Source organism: Myxine glutinosa, chromosome 6 (genome assembly GCF_964187855.1).
Source record: "Myxine glutinosa chromosome 6, kmMyxGlut1.1, whole genome shotgun sequence".
In the NCBI taxonomy this organism is placed as follows: domain Eukaryota; kingdom Metazoa; phylum Chordata; class Myxini; order Myxiniformes; family Myxinidae; genus Myxine; species Myxine glutinosa.
In genome coordinates this window covers 110765604-110786482 of record NC_136266.1, presented here as the reverse complement: position 1 = coordinate 110786482, position 20879 = coordinate 110765604, and the positions used below count along the sequence as shown (strand labels likewise).

Sequence of the window (20879 nt, the reverse complement as noted above, 5' to 3'; positions counted from 1 at the left end):
TCACGTGGTACGGACACCATCCTGGAAAAACGTTACACCTCTATATCTCCTAAACCGCTCAATGGAAAAAATTAAAACATAGCTCATTGTCAAGTGCTCCCCATGGGGAATAACATGTTAGTGATGTCATCGGTGCCTTCATTATGACGTCATAATTCGTCAAGTACAACGCTTGATCTGATCAGTTTGAAAAAAAATTCCTCTGCAACTGTTTGTCCGATGGGAACACAAAACTAATGGGAACACAAAATTTTCAGAATATGAGCGGCTCCTCCTGTAGAATTTCTTTAATGATAATCAGACATCATAGCTCATGTGGTACAGGCGCCATCTTGGAAAAACCGAAAAACGTTGCACCTCTATATCTCCAAAACCGCTCTATGGAAAAAAATTGGAACATGGCTCATTGTAAAGAACTCCATATGGGGAATAGGTGTTGTTAACGATGACGTCATTGGTGCCATAATTATGACGTCATAATTTGACAGGGACAACGCTTAGTCTGATCAGTTTGAAATTTTTTGAGCGTGATCCATGCAACAATTATATTAGAGAATATAAACTTATGATGTCATCGCTCACGTGGTCTGGCAGCCATATTGGATCAAAGAAAAAAAAACGTTGAAAAACAGAAGAGTTGGCTCACAACAAGTTGACTGCACAGGGTAAGTATTCTATGAATACCATCTAGTTCGTCTTTTTATTCATGGCGGATCAACTACTTTCAGGTATTTTAAATGGTTAGTGGTATTGTTTATGACAAACAGCCAGAATAACGAGCAAGACCAATCGATCAATATGAAAAATCCTCCATTTTCGCAAGTAATAAAGACAGGGGTGAAAACGCAACCTCTGACCACCTTGGTCCACCATGGGTGGCGGAGGTAATAAATGCTCAGGATTTGAAATTAAACTTTTGATTTCGCAGATTGCAGTATTTACCTGTTCATGTTCTTTTGCCACACAAATTAAATAAATGTTCGTTCTTTGTCTGAAACTTTTGTTCTCTCACAAAAGTCAATGTGTTAATTGCTGTCTTTGTAAATGATTTTGTGTTAAAGTCCAATGTGAAATATCACATCTTGGTGAAATATGGCAGGTATTTTAAGGTGATGCACAAGCACTGTTGTTATCATGTTTGTAGAGCGTCCCTATAAATACAACACATTTGGCTCAGAGTGTTCTCATGTTACTCACGAGTTTGTGGCAGAGCTTTCCTCGGCTACTTCGGCCTGCTGTGAACCGGTCCTCGACCTGGTCAGTTTCCTTGATCACTTTGACTGAACTCTCCCATTGATTCGACCGACAGGTGAGGCCACTGTACCTGCTTCAGAAAAATCAAGCCTATCTTGATGTATCATGTAAAGGAAAGCGAAGTACTGTGCAATTTACTAATGGGAATTTTATTTTGTTTACATAATGTATGACAGAGTGAGGTGACAGAGGGTAAAAGGTCAATGTGCTGACTGGGGCAAAAGTTGGTCTCCATAAGCAAGGGAATGAACGACCAGGAAAAGAGGAGAGGAGGAGGAGAGAAAATAGTTACGCATAAGTAAGAGTGTTGTAGGTAGGGAGAGAATTGGGGGTAGGGATGGATGATGACATGAAATGACAGTGTATCACCACCTTCAATCCATGAAGGGAGTGTTTTTTTTACATGATCTAGAGATCATAGTGGAGCTGACACACACACACACACACACACACACACACACACACACACACACACACACACATTAAACATACACGACACAACCCCACACTTAGACAAGACAAACGCAGCCACTGAACTTGGGAGGAGTGCCGTTACTACATGGGGTACTTTGGGTACTAGTGACTTCTCAACAATGTACCTCGCAACAATGGCGCCGCCTTTCTGGCCATACTCAGCAGGACATTTCCTAAGGAGGAATTTCCTCCTGCCAATGGATCCAAACTATGGGGATTGTCCGTGCTCTTATCCATGAACCACAAACTGGAGATAAGAGTGGAGTTGGGCAGTAATCCTGGATTTTAGGAGTCTAATCAGGTGGGAGTTAATGACAGAACATGTGCATCCTGGAGGAGCTGGGGATAGTCTGAAGGCTGAGAGTGAGAGACCAGGTGGAGCAAGGCCAGATGAGAGGTGGTAAAAGAACGGGCAACTGGTGGCTCCACTGCCTCACATCTTGCTCAGCGTAATGCTGAGAAAACAAAGGCCTTCAAGATCATTTTTATCTCCCATGATAAAGCTGGGTCTATGAGTCTATCACCATGCCATCGCAGACAGGTCGGTGGTCTATCTGTCTTCTACCACGTCCTTTCTGGTCTTGCACCCTCTACTCTTTCCGAACTTTCCCCCTTCCCAACCCCCCAATATCTACAGGGCATATACAGTCTACAAGTAACCCCATTCTGGTGAAGCTTCCAAAATCCAGTATCACTGCTCACATGCACTCATTCCTTCCTTTTTTCCCCGGCCTGTGGAACCAACTTCCACATTCTCGTTAATCTCATTCTTCCTTCCAGGTCTTTAAGACAGTTCTTAACCACCATCTTAGATCACTCCCCACCCAAATCCATGATCTTTTCTACCCCGTTAAACCCTTCTTCCTCCCCGTCCCACTTTTTCCTTCCTGAGAGTTTGCTCCTTTCCCATATCGTCCGCCCCCTGCACCTTTTCTACCCCACACTCTTACCCACATCCCTTGCTTGTCCTTTTCCGTCTATTTTGCCCCTCGGCCTTGCTGTTGGCGTTTCCCACCTGTCTCCGTCTGTTTTTCTCTCTTTCTGCTTTTCCTTTTTGTTTTGTTGCTCCTGATCTGTGCTGTGTTCCAGCTATTCCACGAGCCTTGACTTTGGTTACAAAAAACATACAATCTCCCAAGATATAGCAGCAATCTGAAAGGAGAGCTCAGTGATGTAAGGATGGAAGCTCAAATATTTTTGATCCATATTGTCGCGTGATTCCCTAGGTGAACACCACAGGGATCACGAATGGCCAAAGCAAGCTTTAACTCCGAGGCGACGATCAAATGCGGACTTCATATATATATGCGCTGGAGGAAGAAAGGAGAGGGGAGGAAGCTGAAGAGCTTACCTGTGGTCCCGCCGGCGGTTCCTGAAGCTGCGGAAAATAACTCACACAAAACGGAATTATAAATGCACAGAAAATAACGAAAGGGTTTACTAAATGAAAGATACCGATAACAAGAAAATGCACGCTAACTATAATCCTAAACGGGACGTCCTCCACACCAGACTTACACACAGACGAAGGATGAAAATAAACTGGAAAATAAAATACGTGTGCGTTATCATGCACTTGGCTTAATCGGCTGTCCCGGCACCTCGTCAAGACCCGTCTCAGGCCCCCGTTCCTGTGCGGGAATCCGGACGCGGTCCCTGCCTTGGCGGGAAGTAGGCCTCAGTCCGCCTCGCTCGTGTGCTGCTAGGCCTCACCAGGCGTCTTGCTCACCCCGGCCTCGTGGTGTTCCAGCGGCAAGCCGCCCTCGTCCATGCGGAGAACCGCAGTTCTCGGGCCGTGGCTCTTAATGCTGCTTCTGCACGTCTATGGCGTCTCTGAACTCGGTCGGTCCGATCGCTTCCTGGAGCCCATCACCCACGCACAATCGCTCATAAGGTCCGGAACGTGAACAGGCAGAAGAGCGCGAGAGAGAAGAAGTAAGGTCGTCGAGGGCAAAAGGCAAGAGCAAGAGAGGCAAAAGGCAAGAGAGAAAATGTCGGTCCAGGAGTTATTTTATTGACCATCTCGTGACGTCATCTGTGCCTCTCCATCAATGCCCGCAGGCCACCACGACATTGTCCAGCTCTCCACCAATCAGCACGCCGCTTCTTGCTCGCCCTTCTCTCTGCCAATCAGTGAGTGCCTTCTTACTCCATCCTGGCCAATCACGGCTCCTCGGGGTGTGTCTTCGGCCTGCTTGACCTCGATGTGTGCTTCCCAATGGTGTATTTAGCGGCAGCACTCAATGTCCTGGCTTCCTGGTGGTTTTTATTGTTATATAGTAAGTTTAAATGCGGGTGATTGCGTGGCTTGGCAATGTGTCTATGGTGTGGTGCCAAAAGGGACGTAGGAAATAAATCACTGAGGTTTGACAAACAAGGGAATTAACATAATCCCCACAACTACATAGTTAACACAATGGCCATCCTCGTATGGCCACAATTATTCACTCTTACGCGACAACCGGCTAAACAAAACTTACTACATGGTGATGGTTCTTGCCCGACATCCAGAGCATGTTAATTTATACATCCTACTTGTTCTAAGGTAATCCCTACCCCACCGACATAACAATATTGTTTGAGAGTGGGGAGGAAAAGGTTAGTAAGAATACACTGATGTCTGTCTACCTCTGTCTTTGTACTCCTTGTGATTCCGGTACAATCTCCCCCACGACTATAAGCTTCAGATCAATGTTAAATGGGATTATACAGCATTGCGGATTTAAGATAATTATGATGTAGGGAGATGGTAAAGTTATTGGTTTACATGTAGTCCAGCGGATAGGTGCTAAAAAATGAACAAATTGTGCACTTTATGATTAAAGCATGAAACTTGGCAGACTCATACTAGATATCATGGGGATCATTTAAAAGATTGGAGGCATTCTGTATCTGTCCTGTGTCCACCGTAGCGGCCATTTTCCAAAATGGCTGCCATCGAGGAGATTTTGCCGATAAGTGAATGACAAAAATACCTCTATTAACATAAAATATACATGTTCATGCTATATCTATCTATAATTCCAGTAATCTCTGTGTGTATGTGTGTGTGTTTGTCTGTGACCGCTGTTTCTCGACAACCACGGGTCCGATATACTTGAAACTTGCCAGGTATATTGCTGGGGACCCGAGGATGTGCCTTTTCAAGGTTTGAAATTAATCGGACAAGTGGTTCCCAAGGTATGGTCACCGTACTCGCAAGCCGTTCGCTTTGGCTTTGCGAATGGACCAAACCATTTCATGTAAATAGAGGGGGGGGGGGGGGGGTTCTGTGGTCGTTACTGCCACGTGGTTTCAAAGTTTTTTTTTGTTGTTGTTGTTTGCACGCATGTTTTTTTGCACCCACGTACGGGCACGCCCTAGTATATAGTAACTTACTCAAACACAAGAATTATAAATATGCCCTAAGAATATATATTTAATGGATATATGGACCAATATAGGTATTTTGATGGTCAAAATATTAAAGAAAATGAACAAATTCCTTAATATCACTTTTTTTTTTAAAGATAAGGATCATATTATATTATTAGTTATAAGTTTAGAAGTAGAAATTGTTAGTAGTCATTATTAGATATAAGTTGTTATATTTGTTATTAATCATTGTATGTTATAACTATAAGTAAAACATGTTTTAAATAATTAAGTAGATTCATTAAGGTGTTTTTTTTGCAGATCAGATCCAGAATTCTTGCAATATTTAAGAAATATAATTTTCTATAATTTATTGAATTGGTGTGGTTGTGTTTCTAATAATCATTGCTTCTGTCTGTTTCAGATTGTTGTGAGTGTTAATCTAATCTACTGCTCATCATCATGAAGAAAGTCTTCAAACTAGTTCAAGCTGGCAGTGATATCACTATGTCTGTGAATGAGGACGATACACCGATGGACTGGAATAAGTGTCTCGTCTGCCAGGAAAGCACCAGTGAGAAACTCACGTGCCCAGCAGACTTTGCAGAAAGGTTCCAAGGAGCTGGGTATACGTCCATTGTTCAAACTTTATCAGCATTCAACGAACTCGGTTGCTTGCCACCAAAGCTTAAGTTGGCTCGAATGGACGATGGTAATGGACTGGAGAAAACTTTTTCAAATAGGAAAGCAAAATTTCATAAAACATGCAGACTTAAATTCAATCAAAATGAACTCAAACGTGCAGCTAAGCGGAGGATATGTGTAACGGACAAGAGGTCCTCTTCTGGTGAAAAGGAAAAATTCAAACGTCAAAAGGTCTCCAGGACTGGTGATGCTGTTCGCCATTGTTTCATCTGTGAGAAGCCCGCATCTGATGCCCTACCTCTCCATAGAGCCTCAACGTTTGGCCTTGACACTCGAGTGCGACAGTGTGCAATTAATCTACAAGATGAGCGTCTGTTGGCAAAGCTCAGTGAAGGAGACTTAATCGCTACAGAGGCTGAGTACCACAGCCAATGCTTAGTGTCATTGAAAAACAGAGATCGAGATAGACCAACAACACATGACGAATGCAACACAAATATTGCTCATAACACTGCATTTGCTGAACTTATTTCATACATGCAAACTGCTCTTGAGGGTGACAACATTGCCCCTGTTTTCAAACTATCTGTATTGAAAAAACTATATACTGATAGAGTTAACCAGCTGGGAGAGGGCTCCTCTGTAGTTCACTCTACACGATTCAAAAATAAAGTTCTAAGCTACTTTCCTGAGTTAGAAGCGCACAATGAAGGTCACGATGTGCTTGTCGCCAATGCAAATATTGGTAAATCGCTAAGAAGTTCGTGCCAGCTCGACGGTGACAGTGAAGCAGTGTTCATCTCTCGTGCTGCAAACATTGTTCGTAGAGACATGTTAAGAACGAAATGCTTACCATTCAGTGGTTCATTCAAAGAGGATTGTCAAGAAAATTCTGTGCCTCACTCACTGCTGATGCTGGTCACAATGATCATGTATGGGACAGATATCCAAAACCAAGAAAACTACTTGTCACAGCCAGCTTTGTCTGTATCACAATTGATGACATATAACAGCTGTGTGCGTCGACGACAACAACCATCATTGGGAACAAGACATACTGAACAGCGTGAGACACCACTTCCACTATTTCTCGGATCATTGATCCACTCAAGGACAAGATCTCGAGATCTAGTTGATACACTTTATAGGCTTGGATTGTCAGTTTCATACGACCGTGTGCTAGGCATGTCTGCAGATCTAGGAAACTCTGCCATTAGCCACTTTGAAAGTATTGGAACAGTGTGCCCACCTGCACTCCAAATTGGAGTATTCACAACATCAGCAGTCGACAGCATTGACCATGACCCGACAGCAACAAGTGCGCATGGATCTTTCCATGGAACGGGCATCTCCTTGTTTCAGCACCCTGACACTGAAAATTGTGGGACTGAGCAAATGCGCATACCTTTAACAAAATCTGGCAAGAAGGTCCGAAAACTACCAGAAAGCTACACACTGGTACCTGCTGTCTCTGCACTGAAGAACGGGCCGTCAGTTCCAGAAGTATGTGGCCTCATGCAATCAGACTGCAGTCTAATGACTGCAGCAGTGGCAGAAGAGCAAAGGTGGTGTGATCATATTAGCAACGTTGTTGATGATTGAAATGCAGATAAGGATATACATGTGTCATGGGGTGCATATCACGCTACAAGAATAGAATCATCAGAGACCACTGATAATGCCCCACAGCAGTCAGTGCTCTTCTCCCTCTATTCCCTGACGACTCAAAGTCAATCGCAATGATAAGACATTCAATGGAGGTGGTGAAAAAAGCTGTAGCCATACTCAATCCGGGACAAATTCCAGTCATAGCGTGTGATCAGCCATTGTTCAAACTTGCCAAAAACATTCAGTGGATGTGGCCAGAAACATATGGCAAAGGCTCATTTCTGGTAATGTTGGGTGGTCTGCACATCAAGATGACTCTGCTTAAGGCTGTATTAAAGGCTGCAGAGGAAGATGTAAATGTGCGAAAGAAAATCTACCCTGTACATTATTCTGCAAGTGCAGTGGTTGTGAGCGAGAAGGGTGACAAGAGCACGGTTGACATTGAAACATGAGTGTTCTTGGACGTTATTGTTCTATCTCATGCACACCAAAAAACTTTTGTACTACTACAGTTTAATTTTCTGGTGTTTTCCTAAATGAAAGGAAAATAACACTTTGTACAAATAAACTAGTTTATCGAAACCAGTTTGTGTTACTTTATTTCTGGAATTTTGCATTTTGCCCCTCCAAATGCCCTTAAAGTAACACATAGAGGTCCCCAAAACAATCAAAAATGAATATTTATGTTATCATATATAATCCTTGGTGATACTTTAGTGTGCAGATGATATTAAAATAACAATTTGATATTTTCTGATGTAACATAAATTTATTCTGACTAGCGGCCATTTTTAAAATGGCCGCCACGGGTGACACAGGACAGATCCAGAATGCCTCCAATCTTTAAAATGTTCCCCATAATGTCTAGTATTAGTGTACCAAGTTTCATGCTTTAATCATAAAATGCACGATTATTCACCTATCCGCTGGACTAATGGTGCTCTTTGGTTTCATTGTACAAACTTTCTCATGTGCTGTTTCCATGATTTTTTTTGGCAAAGGAGGCTATGAGGAAACCGACAGGCAGTGAGTGAATGAGAAATGAATGAGCAAGTCTTCCGTTTAAATTTGATCGAGACCTCATGCAATAATCATTTAATCTAAAGTCATCATCATCATCATAGTTTTACGGCCGTTTCCATGCTTGCATGTGTAAGCCACGATTCACCTAATGCCTGTTTCGCCAAAAGGCATATTTGAGCCATGTTTTTTGTGGCTGGATGCCCTTCCTGAATCAGCTGTGGACCTAGCCTCTGTCTAAAGAGCCATACCCTGCAAGGCAGCAGGGGATTTGCAATCAGAGTTTCCTTCTCCTAGGTGGACTGCCTACCAAGGCTGAAGAGCTCCACCTACCCTGGTTGGATTGGTGAGTGTCACAGCAACTCCTCACAATGAAGGGTCATGCACACTACACCTCTAGCACCTCTAGGGTACCAACCTACCCCGAGATCCTTCACACATTTAGCCAGTGCCCTCAAGAGCACTGTTACCATGGTGCACCACTAGGAGGTAGTTTGAAAGTCTTGGCAAGGGTAGAGGCTTTGTTCCGGCAGGAAGGGCTGACACACTCTGCCTTCTTTTTGCTCACAAAAAGCTTTTGCCTTCCTTCTTTTTGCTTCTTCCTTGCTTTTTTTTGGTTTTGGCGGATGATCTTTGTCGGTGAGTCACGTTTTTTCGAAGCTGTCCACGCTCTCACGCTTTCGAAGTTAAGTAATTGTTCACAATTGTGTTTTTGTCGAAACTGTATTTATCTTTCGGTGTGTGTACCTATAGTGTGTCCTTAGGAAGATTAATATCGGTGTTAATTTTTCATACCTGTGGAGAAAATCGTCGGTTAATTCGTGTCGCGTCTTTTGAGGCCTTGTAGGCTACCGTGTCCTACCTTGAGGCTTTGTTTTTTCTCTCAGCGGTCCGTGGATTGTGCTCCAATTACTTTCGTTCTCTCAGTTTTTCCAGTCTTTTCACCCCATATGTCCTTGTTTAAAATCTCAACTCAAAATAAATAAATAAATAAATAAATATTCCCTTCTTTATTCTTATTCGTTGTTCTTATTCGTTTATTCGTTGTTCCTATTCGTTCGTTCGTTCTTCGATCACGTGTTTCACCTCCATTTCCCCAGATAGTTTTCACTGTTAAATTTTAAAATGTTTAAACTTTCCCCTGAAGTACTGTATTCTGTCGTATATTATAACACCTTTTTCTTCTTCTTCTTTAAAAGGGTGTTTTCGACTTGCTCACCAAATCTAATCATTCCAAAAAAAAAATCCATCTCTCACAGTTCCTCTTTCCGACATTCCCTAAACTCACCTGCACTCCATCCCCCGTCCAGCGTCCTCAAACGTATTTTTGACTCGAAGGTCACAAGAAACTCATTTTGCAATAAATGTTCGTTTCCCATTAATCGTACACTTTCTAATATCCAATCTCACCCCTCCCCTCCTAATCTTCCCCATCACCCCTCCCCTCCAAAACTTCCCCCTTTCCCCTCCCCTCCAAATCTTCCCCCTTTCCCCTCCCCTCCAAATCTTCCCCATCACCCATCTCTTTCAAATCTTCCGCCTTGCCCCTCCCCTCCAAATCTTTCCCATCACCCATCCCTTTCAAATCTTCCCCCTTGCCCCTCTCCTCCAAATCCTCCCCATCACCCATCCCTTTCAGATCTCCCCCCTTGCCCCTTCCCTCCTAAACTCCCCCCACACCCCTCCCCTCCTAGACTCCCCCTCGCTCCTCCCCTCCTAGACTCTCCCCTCACCCCTCCCCTCCAAATCTCCCCCATCTCCCATCTCTTTCAAATCCCCCCCTTGTCCCTTCCCTCCTAAACTCCCCCCTCGCCCCTCCCCTTCAAATCTCCCCAACCTCATTTCTTCTCCATTTCCCCCCTCTCACCTCTCCTCCTCAAAGTGTCATCCCCGCTTCTTCCCCCTTCCACCTCTCACCTCCATCTCCCCCAACCTTCTGCCTCGCTCTCCCCCCTCCTCAAATAACACCTCACTGTGCCTCACCCAATCACCATCAAACCTTTTGTCCGCCCCATCCTTCCCTTTCTCCGAGCTATTCTGAAATCTCTGACACACCTTCGACAGCTCTCCCTACCTCTTCCTCCTCTTCCACATCTTACCCTACCCCTCCCCCCCTCCCCCCCGTTCTGTATCCGATGCTCCCCCTTCCTCTTCATTAACGGTATGGACCTCAAACATCCGGGGCCTTCGCTCAAACTTGACTGATCTCTCCATACAGGTTGCTTCTGACAAACCAGACGTGATCTGCTCAACAGAAACTTTCCTCCTTCATGATGTCTCTGATTCCTTAGTATCTCTCCCGGGTTACTCCCTCCTCCGGTATGATAGACCTGATCCTCGTCCTGGAGGTGGGGTTGCTATCTTTATCAAAAACTCTCTTCCTCACTCCCCCTGCACTGCCCTCTCTCCACCTCACCCCCAGGAATACCTCTGGCTATGGCTTCCCCTTCACTCCCACCTTTTGCTCATATGTGTGTTGTACCGTCCACCAAACAGTGATGACTCCATCTAAATCTCACTGTCAGATAATATGGACCAACTTCTATCTACTCATCTCAACTCTCTCTTCCTCATATGTGGTGATTTCAATTGTCACCATGCCAGTTGGCTGGGTGTGGGTACCTCTCTCACCAGCCATGGCTCCTCAGCAAAGGACTTCTGCGACTCACTGGGACTGACACAATCTGTCAATTTCCCGACCCGGATCTCAGTCAACGGAGCATCTTCTCTTCTGGACTTGATTATGACTAACTTCCCTAAAAATGTCTGCTGCTCTTCTTCTGCTCCAATCGGCTCATCTGATCATGTGCTTGTTAAAGTGTACATCACTCTGACCATTCTCAGAGAGCCTCCTCAGCGTCGACGAGTCTGGCATTTCACTCAGGCCAACTGGCACGGTCTTCAAGCAGCCATCAATCATCTGGACTGTTCTCCCATCTCGACTGCCTCTGACATCAACTCATCCTGGGAATTCTTCCAAAGTAAATTGCTCTCTCTCTCATGCACAGATTTATACCATCTCGTCTTCAGTTGTCATACCCTTCCTCCCGTCCATGGTACACAGAATCTTGTGGTGAGGCTGTTGCCCAGAAACAACTTGCCTTCATCTCCTGGAAAGCAAATCCAACGGAAGGAAATCTCATTTCCTTTCACAAAGCCCGAAACAAGTGTGTGTCCACCCTCAGGAGAGGCAGGAAACAATATCTCTCCATTCTCAAGACCGAACTCTCTTATCTGTCTCCCTCTTCCAAATCCTGGTGGCGTCTGGTCAAATCTGTTTCTGGTGTTTGTTCCCCCTCTGTCCCCTCCCTTACCTCAAACGGCTACACAGCTGACTCTGCACATGAAAAAGCTGAATGCCTCAACTCTGTGTTTGCCTCTAAATCTTGTGTCCCAAACCCATCCCTCTCTGTACCCACCATACCCAGTCGTACCCAGCTTCTCCTGGACTCTGTGTCCTTTCCTCCTGACAATGTGGAAAAGTTTCTGTCAACCCTCGACTCTGATTCTGCAACTGTACCTGACGGCATCAGCCCACGGGTCCTAAAATCCTGTTCTTCCACTCTTTCACTCCCTCTCTCTGTTCTCTTCACCCTCTCTTTTGCTCAAGGTCATCTGCCATCTGCTTGGAAATCAGCCAACATCACCGCTTTACACAAAAAAGGTGCAAAAACAGATCCTTGCAACTACAGACCAATCAGCCTTCTCCCAATTATCAGCAAAGGCATAGAATCCATCATTGCTTCGGATATGAAATCTTTCCTCTTCTCCAATGGCTTGATCTCTGATCATCAATTTGGTTTCAGACCAGGTCACTCTACTCTGGATATGCTGCTTCTGCTGTCTCAACAATGGATGGAGGTCCTCAATGCCAAACAGGAAATTGGAGCTGTCTCCCTTGACATATCACGTGCCTTCGATACGGTCTGGCACCCCGCTCTGCTCTCCAAATTCTCCTCCTTTGGTATCCATGGAAATCTCCACGCATGGCTGGCAGACTTCCTCTCTAGTCGCAGTCAACGTGTCGCCCTGAATGGGTTTCTCTCATCTCCTCTTCCTGTTCAGGCTGGAGTTCCCCAAGGCAGTGTTCTGGGCCCTGTGCTTTTTCTGGTCTTCATCAATGATCTCTCTGACTCTCTTGAAAATCCTCTCTATCTGTTTGCTGATGACTCCACTCTCTGCTGCTCCATTCCTCATCCCTCAGATCGGCAGTCTGCAGCCTCTTCACTCTCTGCAGATCTGGACAAAATCACAGACTGGGCAAACAAGTGGAACATGTCTTTCAATCCTGACAAATCTCACACTCTTACGATGTCTCTCCGAAAAGACCGACTGGACAACCCTCCCATCCACTTTCTGAATAATCCTCTCCAAGAAATTCTGTCACTCAAGCTTTTGGGTCTCACTATCTGCCATGATCGTTCCTGGGAAAACCACATTTCCAAGCTGGCCTCCAAAGCCAGTCGCCGACTGGGCATCCTCCGTCGTGCGAAGTCCTTCCTTGGCACACCTGAGCTCCTCACCACATACAAGGCTTTCATCTGCAGCTCAATGGAGTACTGCTCTCTCCTCTGGGCTGGTGCTCCTGCCTCACACCTAGCTCGTCTTCACGCTGTTGAAACCAAAGCGTTCAGAATCATTGGAATCTCCCACGATGAAGCTATCTCCGAGGGCCTTTCACTTACTCATCGCAGGCAGGTTGGTGGTCTTTCCGTCTTCTACCGACTCCTCTCCGGCCTTGCTCCCCCAGCTCTCTCTGTGCTCTGTCCCCCAAATATTCCTACAGGTCGCACAATATCTGCCTGCAACCCTCTTATGCCTCTTATGGTTAAACTGCCAAAATCAAGACTCTCTGCTCACCTTCACTCCTTCATTCCTCTTTTCTCCCGCCTCTGGATCAAACTCCCTCACTCTCTTCAATCCCACTCCACCCTCCAGGTCTTTAAAACAGCTGTTCACCACCATCTCTTATCTTCCCCCATCCAAAACCTTGATCTTTTCTACCCCCGCTAATTTCACCCCAAATGCACTTTTTTGAAATACCAACTTCTTTCCTGGAAATCCTTGGTGTCCTTGTGTTTTGTACTTCTCCCCCCCCCCCCCCCCTTTCCCACGCCTCCTCCCCCCAAGCCCTCTCCCTCCCACACATCTCCCGATGTCCCTGTTCTCAAATGTTGTGTTTGTGTGCTTCCCCTTCTCTCCCCATCTTGTCTACCGCTCCCTCTTTTTATATATTTTGTTTGTCTGTTTGATTTTTTTTTGTGATAAATGTTAGCTCTTTCACGGGCCTCGATTCTGTATACAAAAACAAACAAACAAAAAAAACAGAGCGATCCGGCAGCCATAGCTAAAAGCAACAAGTGGTAAACCACATCACACCCTACTACAGCAGTAGACACGTACACCTGCCCTGTGAAAAAACACAAGCACCACAAACAAAATAAATGAGAGGAAATGAGGTGATGATGAGGAAATCAGATGTCGATGTTTAAGATAATTATGGGTATATACATAATAAGTGCAGAAGAATATTTCAGCAGATTTGACTGTGATGGAATTAGGGGCCATAGCCATAGCCTGATGGTGAAGAAGATAGTTCGGACAAACATTAAGGTAGGGTTCTTTCATTCAGATGATAGTTAATGCATGGAATGCTCTTCCTGAAAAGGTCGGTGGTGGAAAGGTAATGGCAGCAGAAACTGTAGATCGGTTTAAACTGGAATTAGACAGGTACCTATAGAAGAATTGGGGATAGAGGAGTACAGATATGTTGGCAGAAATGCATGGGCCTGATGGCCTCCTCTTGCACTGAAGTTCCTAGTTAGTAGTATTTCCTTGTGAAACTATGATAATGTAGCCTTTTGAGTGAAAATACAAGTTTATTTAAAATGTCAAATTCTGAGATGTAAATAATAACAAGAGAGAACTAGAACAGCACTCATTAGAGCGCATACACCTCCGCGAGGCAGATCAGTTTACTTTTTGTATCAACTGATAGGCTGGGTCTGGGTTCGGATCTAAACCAAATCGAATTGGCTTGTTATTGTCACCTACCCAACTCTTCTACCTAATTTTGTCATAATGCAGCTACAACCTTTTGAAATATCATCCTAGATATTGGATACCATGTGGCCCAGTCAAAGTCCTGACTTGAACCCAGTTGAACATTTATGGTGAGACTTGACAATTGCAGTCGAAGATCCCCATCAAACTTTTCAGAACTAGAGGAATTTTCACGTGAAGAATGGGCAAAGGTTTCACCATCTCAATGTGCAAAGCTGGTAGAGACATACCCAAAAAGATTCCCAGCAGTCATTGCTGCAAAAGGTGTTTCCACCAAGTACTGACCTAAGGGGCTGAATACTTTTACAACCAGTGAATTTTGATTTGTACATGCTTTTTTCAGGTATTCCTGACATGTAACCTCCTTCAACTATGACAGTGACCACTTCAGTTCTGAATAAAAAAGTTTATTTGAAAAGCTTGTTTCTACATAATTTGTAATTCATCTAAATGTAGCATTATTGGTAAGAGTGAATACTTTTGCAGGCCACTGTATAAGTTAAAGGCCCACTTTATTTGATCACCATGAGTACCGTAGCCAAAAAGGTCTTTGTTGTATCCTCAGTGCAGCAGAGCTCCTTTGGTTGTCCCAGTAAAACTCTCGAGTGCTGTCATGGCAGAGGACGATGGCGGTGCATTAGTACATCAGTTCAGCAATATCTACTTCACAATACTTGCTCTCTTCTGCTTCAAGATCTTTCTGAAGGCCAGTGCACAATTGTTTTGGGCTTTTCTTTTGTGATGTCAGAAAGTGGTTAACTATTTGACGAACCATGATTTCCGATTTTCCTTTTTGCTGCTGTTTGACCAAAACCAGTTAATTTTTCAACCAATGCCTTGTTTTCCTATATGTGGCATCTGCAAAACATGTCTGTGCTTACTTATATACTCTGCCTCAATAAAGTAATGCATGGCATTCCATTCCTTAACTTCCACCTGTTTCCCTCACAACAGAGGGGCAGCAGAGTGCTCTCAGTGGAACTCTGATAGTGTTCTCAAAGTGAGACAATTTGATGCTTTGATCGTACAAGGTGGCAGTGGTAAGAGAAGGAGGTACATGAAGCCATATTCTCAAGCGCTGACTAATTCTCCTCTCGATTGTCTCCACCATACCCAGATCTACCTGTAACCTCACATGACCACAGAAGCCTTGGTAAAGACCCATAATGGTAACTCTAGCTTGAATGTATCTGGTAATTCACTTCTATCAATGGCTTTTTAACCTTATTCTCTCATATGCTAAACCTATAATCCCCACTTGTCTATCTGACAAAGCAACTTAATATCATCTTCCAAAACTATGAACATTCTACTCCTTTACCATTGGAATCTGATCCTCACCCAAGAAAAATGAACATGTATGTTTATCTGTATTGAAATCGACATGACTCCTCTCATAACTCTATAAAAAGAAAGAGAGGGGCACCAATAAAAAGATGCTGTCTACAACACTCACCTCTGGCCGGATATTTGTGCCCAGAGTCGGATTACCGTACCTGTGAGATGACTGAAGCATAGGGAACTGTGTCAGTAGCTGCGCAATGGATGTTCATTGGCCGAGCGAACCAGCGTTATGTGCCGGACCCTATCATATATCAAAGTCCAATCAACCCTGGGTCAATCAACCTCAGGCATGCTATGACATGATAAAAGCAGGAGAGGACAAGTCAATACAGTTTCAAGCTTGTGTTAGCAATGGCAGGTAAGTATTTACAGGGCCAGGGAAGTATTAACAACACGTATAACTCCCGTTACCTCTATTCGACATACCCGCCGGTGGAATTCTTACTACAATTACTTACCACTTCAACACAAAATGGATCCAGAACCTGAAGAAATGAGAAAAAGTGCAAGAAGAGTGGTGAGAAAAGGTAGAGATGAGAAAGAAGTATTTGGGGTTGGTGACTTGGTGTTGCGGCCCCTATTCACCTGAGTTGCCGCCACTCAATGCTCTGGCTTGATGGTCCTGGGATTCACCTCATCACGCTCCCTCCTTCACTCCGCTTACTCTCCGTCAAAGTGCCCGATGGTACGGGTGGCTGCACGCGATGGTATGCGGCATTTCGTGACGGGAGAACGGGTGACAGAAAAGTGAGGCGAGTTGAGAAGCCACAATATGGCTGGCAATGAGGTGAGCAACCAGGATGAAGCGAAGATGCATCAGGCACAAGGTGAAAAGGTGTGTGGGTGTACAGAGACCCGAAAGACTTGAAAAATGAGCAATGTGAAGTGAAGAAAATGTAAGGATGAGAAAAAAAGAACGAGGTGCCAGACCAAGCGAGAAATAACAATACAAGCAAGAAACAGAATAAAACGAAGCACACAAGCGCAGATAATCAAGCAACATACACACACTCCGCTAAAAAATGTAAACGTCCTTTTGTGCTGAGTCTGATATTTATAGACCTTTTTCTTTCCCCCTCCACATGGCACTCGCCACCTGCTGCTCTGTCTAACAACTGTTAGTCATTGGCTGACCCACAGTGCTTTCGGAAAAGTGAGAGGTCCTCCGTGCCTATCACTTCGAGATGGTTCCTCGCTTCCTGACGTTTACACACAAACTTGCACTGAGGGCTTTCGTGGCCAGTCCATGTGTGGCATGTGGGAAATGGCTCAAATCCAGAATGTAAAGAGGAAAGGACATGTACTTGAACTAACAGTCATGATGCATATCTATCCACATAAATACAGCCTATTCGTAAGAGCTCAACATAATACTATGAGACATAACTAGCTTAACCATATGTGTTCGTGCTTCGTTCTCCCCATGGGCTCACAACCATCATAGTATTCTAATATATAAAGCTCAATTAATTACTTGCCGGAATAGATTCCGGCAAGTATGTTGGTTGGTTGGTTTGTCTGTCTGTCTGTCTGTTTGTGCGCAGTACTACGTCTACATCGTTGCACATAGCATCGCCATACTTTACACACATATTTGCCTTGCCCTGGCATAGACTGTGCCCAATTTTTAACTCTCTAGGCCCAAGGTCAAGTTCAAGGTCATCCAAAACGTGAAATCAGGGGGGTCGAGTTTTCATTTAAAATATATTTCAAACCACTATAACTCTAAAAGTACAAGAGATATGCATACACTTACTGTTACTGAAATATATGAAGTCACATATGACATTTCATTTGGCACGATGACCTTTGACCTTGAGTGACCTTGAAAGGTCAAACTCGAGGTCAAAAATTGTTTTTTTTACTAATAATTCTGTCAAACATTATCCGATTCCCTTCTAACCAACGCCAAAATGTTCATTATTCAATTCCCGAAAAATAACATATGGCATAAAATGGTCAACAATGCTTAGTTTTAATTATTTTTTGGGGTCAAAGGTCAGGGGGCCAAGTTTTCATTTTTTTTATTTTTTTTATTTTTTTTGTATACTGACTCGAGGCTCGTGAAAGAGCTAACATTAACTTCACAAACAAATCGACCAGACAAACAAAATACACAAAAAGAGGGAGCGGAAGACAAGATGGGGAGAAAAGGGGAAGCACACACACACAACATCCGAGAGCAGGGAGATGTGTGGAAGGGAGAGGGCCTGGGGGGAGGAGGCGTGGGAAGGGGGGGGGGGGAGGGAGAAGTATAAAGCACAAGGACACCAAGGACTTCCAGGACAAAAGTTGGTATTTCAAAAAGTGGAATTGGGGTGAAATTAGCGGGGGTAGAAAAGATCAAGGTTTTGGATGGGGGAAGATAAGAGATGGTGGTGAACAGCTGTTTTAAAGACTTGGAGGGTGGAGTGGGATTGAAGAGAGTGAGGGAGTTTGTTCCAGAGGCGGGAGAAAAGAGGAATGAAGGAGTGAAGGTGAGCAGAGAGTCTTGATTTTGGCAGTTTAACCAAAAGAGGGTTGCAGGCAGATCTTGTGCGACCTGTAGGAATATTTGCGGGACAGAGCCCAGAGAGAGCTGGGGGGGCAAGGCCAGAGAGGAGTCGGTAGAAGACGGAAAGACCACCAAACCTGCCTGCGGTGAGTGAGTGAGAGGCCCTTGGAGTTAGCTTCATCGCGGGAGATTCCAATGATTCTGAATGCTTTGGTTTCAACAGCGTGAAGGCGAGCTAGGTGTGAGGCAGGAGCACCAGCCCAGAGGGGAGAGCAGTATTCCATTGAGCTGCGGATGAAAGCCTTGTATGTGGTGAGGAGCTCAGGTGTGCCAAGGAAGGACTTCGCACGACGGAGGATGCCCAGTCGGCGACTGGCTTTGGAGGCCAGATTTGAAATGTGGTTTTTCCAGGAAAGATCATGGCAAATAGTGAGACCCAAAAGCTTGAGTGACAGAACTTCTTGGAGAGGATTATTCAGAAAGTGGATGGGAGGGTTGTCCAGTCGGTCTTTTCGGAGAGACATTGAAAATATATTTCAAACCACTATAACTCTGAAAGGACAAGAGATATGCATACACTTACTCAGTTACCTTCCATTGCTTAGCGTATATACATGTATAGATTTCCCGCCATTTTGAACCAAAATGGCCGATTTAAAAAAAAGTACATTCCAGCAAGTCCTCGGTCTCTGACCGATTTTTCATGTTTGTTTGTCTGTTTGTTTGTTTGTTTATATATGCTTCAAAAACTAAAAGACGAGTGAACCAAATCCAACCAAATTTTGCATGTTGCCGAACCGTACCCCAAGTATGGTTTTTGTCAGGGTAGTATATCTGGGGGGTGGGGCTCAGGCTGAGGGGAAGAACCCAATTCTCTCGATGCAAATGTGTATTGTATAGCGCCACCCGGTGGTAGCCGTTATTACAAATCATCTTGCATAAAGAAAGTTTGAACAACTTGATAATTAATATACATTACGGTGATGTTGACATCTGAGTGAGAATAATTGGAAATTTTCACTCATTTTAAGCAGAGGTTCAAACCAAAGCGTCCAACACTGAACTTCGCAATGAAGCAGAAGTGATTTTTGCTCACGCCATATATAAGCAGCAAGGATGGTTGACGCAGGTGATGATTGCTGATTTCCAAGCAGATGGACGATGACCTTGGACAAATGATAGAGTGAATAGTGCAGCATTTTTATGAGGTACAACATGCCGCCTATTGATTAAATCTGGCAGCAAAGCAACGGGTACTTTTGCTAGTGATATATTTTAGTAGTCGCCGAAGACGACAAGAAGAGGCCATTTCGTTGGGTACAAAGCTTGTTTATTGTACAGAAATCTCCAGCAACTGCTCGCGAACGGAAGTCGTAACGGCTTATATAAAACCAAGAACCCTCTTCGGAGGGCGTGGCTCCAACAGCCGCGCGTGCGTCACGACCACACAACCAAAAGCCCGTGTGCGTGGGTTAGACCAAACATATCGTATTGGTAACCGTCACATGCGGATAAGTTAACCGCGACATGTGAATAAGATAACCACGGCATGTGAATACGGGTGGAACAGAACCGGGCCGCGGGTGGAACAAAGCCGGGCCGCGGGTGGAACAGAGCCGGGCCGCGGGTGCTGAGCAGCGGTAGCAGTTGTAGTTGCAGCAGTAGGAATTGCGGGAGTGGCGAGCAGCAGTGCGCGCGAAGACAACGAGGCTCCAGTGCGCGCAAAGGTAACGAAGCAGCCGTGCGTGCGCAAGAGATGAGCAGCGGTAGTAGTTGTAGTTGCAGCAGCATCAGCCTCGGGATCCGCCTTAGGAGCAGTAGTAGGAGTTGCGGGAGTGGCGAGCAGCAGTACTCGGCCTGTGTGCGCGGAGGCGACGAGCAGCAGTACTCGGCCTGTGTGCGCGAAGGCGACGAGCAGCAGTACTCGGCCTGTGTGCGCGGAGGCGACGAGCAGCAGTGCTCGGCCTGTGTGCGCGAAGGCGACGAAGTAGCCGTGCCGCCAACGCCCCGTAACGGCGTTCCTTCGGAGGGTCCCGGAGCTGGTTCGCCCCTCTAGTCGTAGAGGAGGAACCGAGCGCGATGCGCGAACCACATGGCCGCTCGTCATTGCTAAAACTCCGGCAGTTTTAGTTTAGGTCTTGTGGAAGAAATTGCGGTCGCAATACTGCCGTGTTCATTTGGCCCCCGAATACGTTCGGGGGCGACGGGGTCACCAGTTTAGTAGTCGCTGAAGACGACAAGAAGAGGCCATTTCGTTGGGTACAAAGCTTGTTTATTGTACAGAAATCTCCAGCAACTGCTCGCGAACAGAAGTCGTAACGGCTTATATAAAACCAAGAACCCTCTTCGGAGGGCGTGGCTCCAACAGCCGCGCGTGCGTCATGACCACACAACCAAAAGCCCGTGTGCGTGGGTTAGACCAAACATATCGTATTGCTAAGCGTCACATGCGGATAAGTTAACTGCGACATGTGAATAAGATAACCACGACATGTGAATAAGGTAACCACTACAATATACTTTTTTTTTTTAATACTTATGCTTACCTAAAATTGGGGAGCTGAACATAAAAAGTGCTATTGTTCTATAAAGGTAAAACATATATGCAAAGAAATACCAATAA

General features: G+C 44.9%; 1 protein-coding gene across 2 annotated transcripts in view; it reads left to right on the top strand.

Moving 5' to 3' along the window:
• Positions 1-1191: 1191 nt before the first annotated feature.
• LOC137429248 (ankyrin repeat and SOCS box protein 5-like) overlaps positions 1192-20879 on the top strand; it is a 55778-nt gene continuing 36090 nt past the window's right edge. Inside the window, exons 1-3 of one of the 2 annotated variants that reach the window (XM_078780381.1) lie at positions 1192-1309; positions 8653-8701; positions 14984-15124. In XM_078780381.1, coding sequence (XP_078636507.1) covers positions 15032-15124 — 93 coding nt within the window. In that variant the 5' untranslated portion in view covers positions 1192-1309; positions 8653-8701; positions 14984-15031. The remainder of the gene's footprint in view (positions 1310-8652; positions 8702-14983; positions 15125-20879) is intronic. The other variant, XM_068119224.2, reaches the window with a different exon arrangement.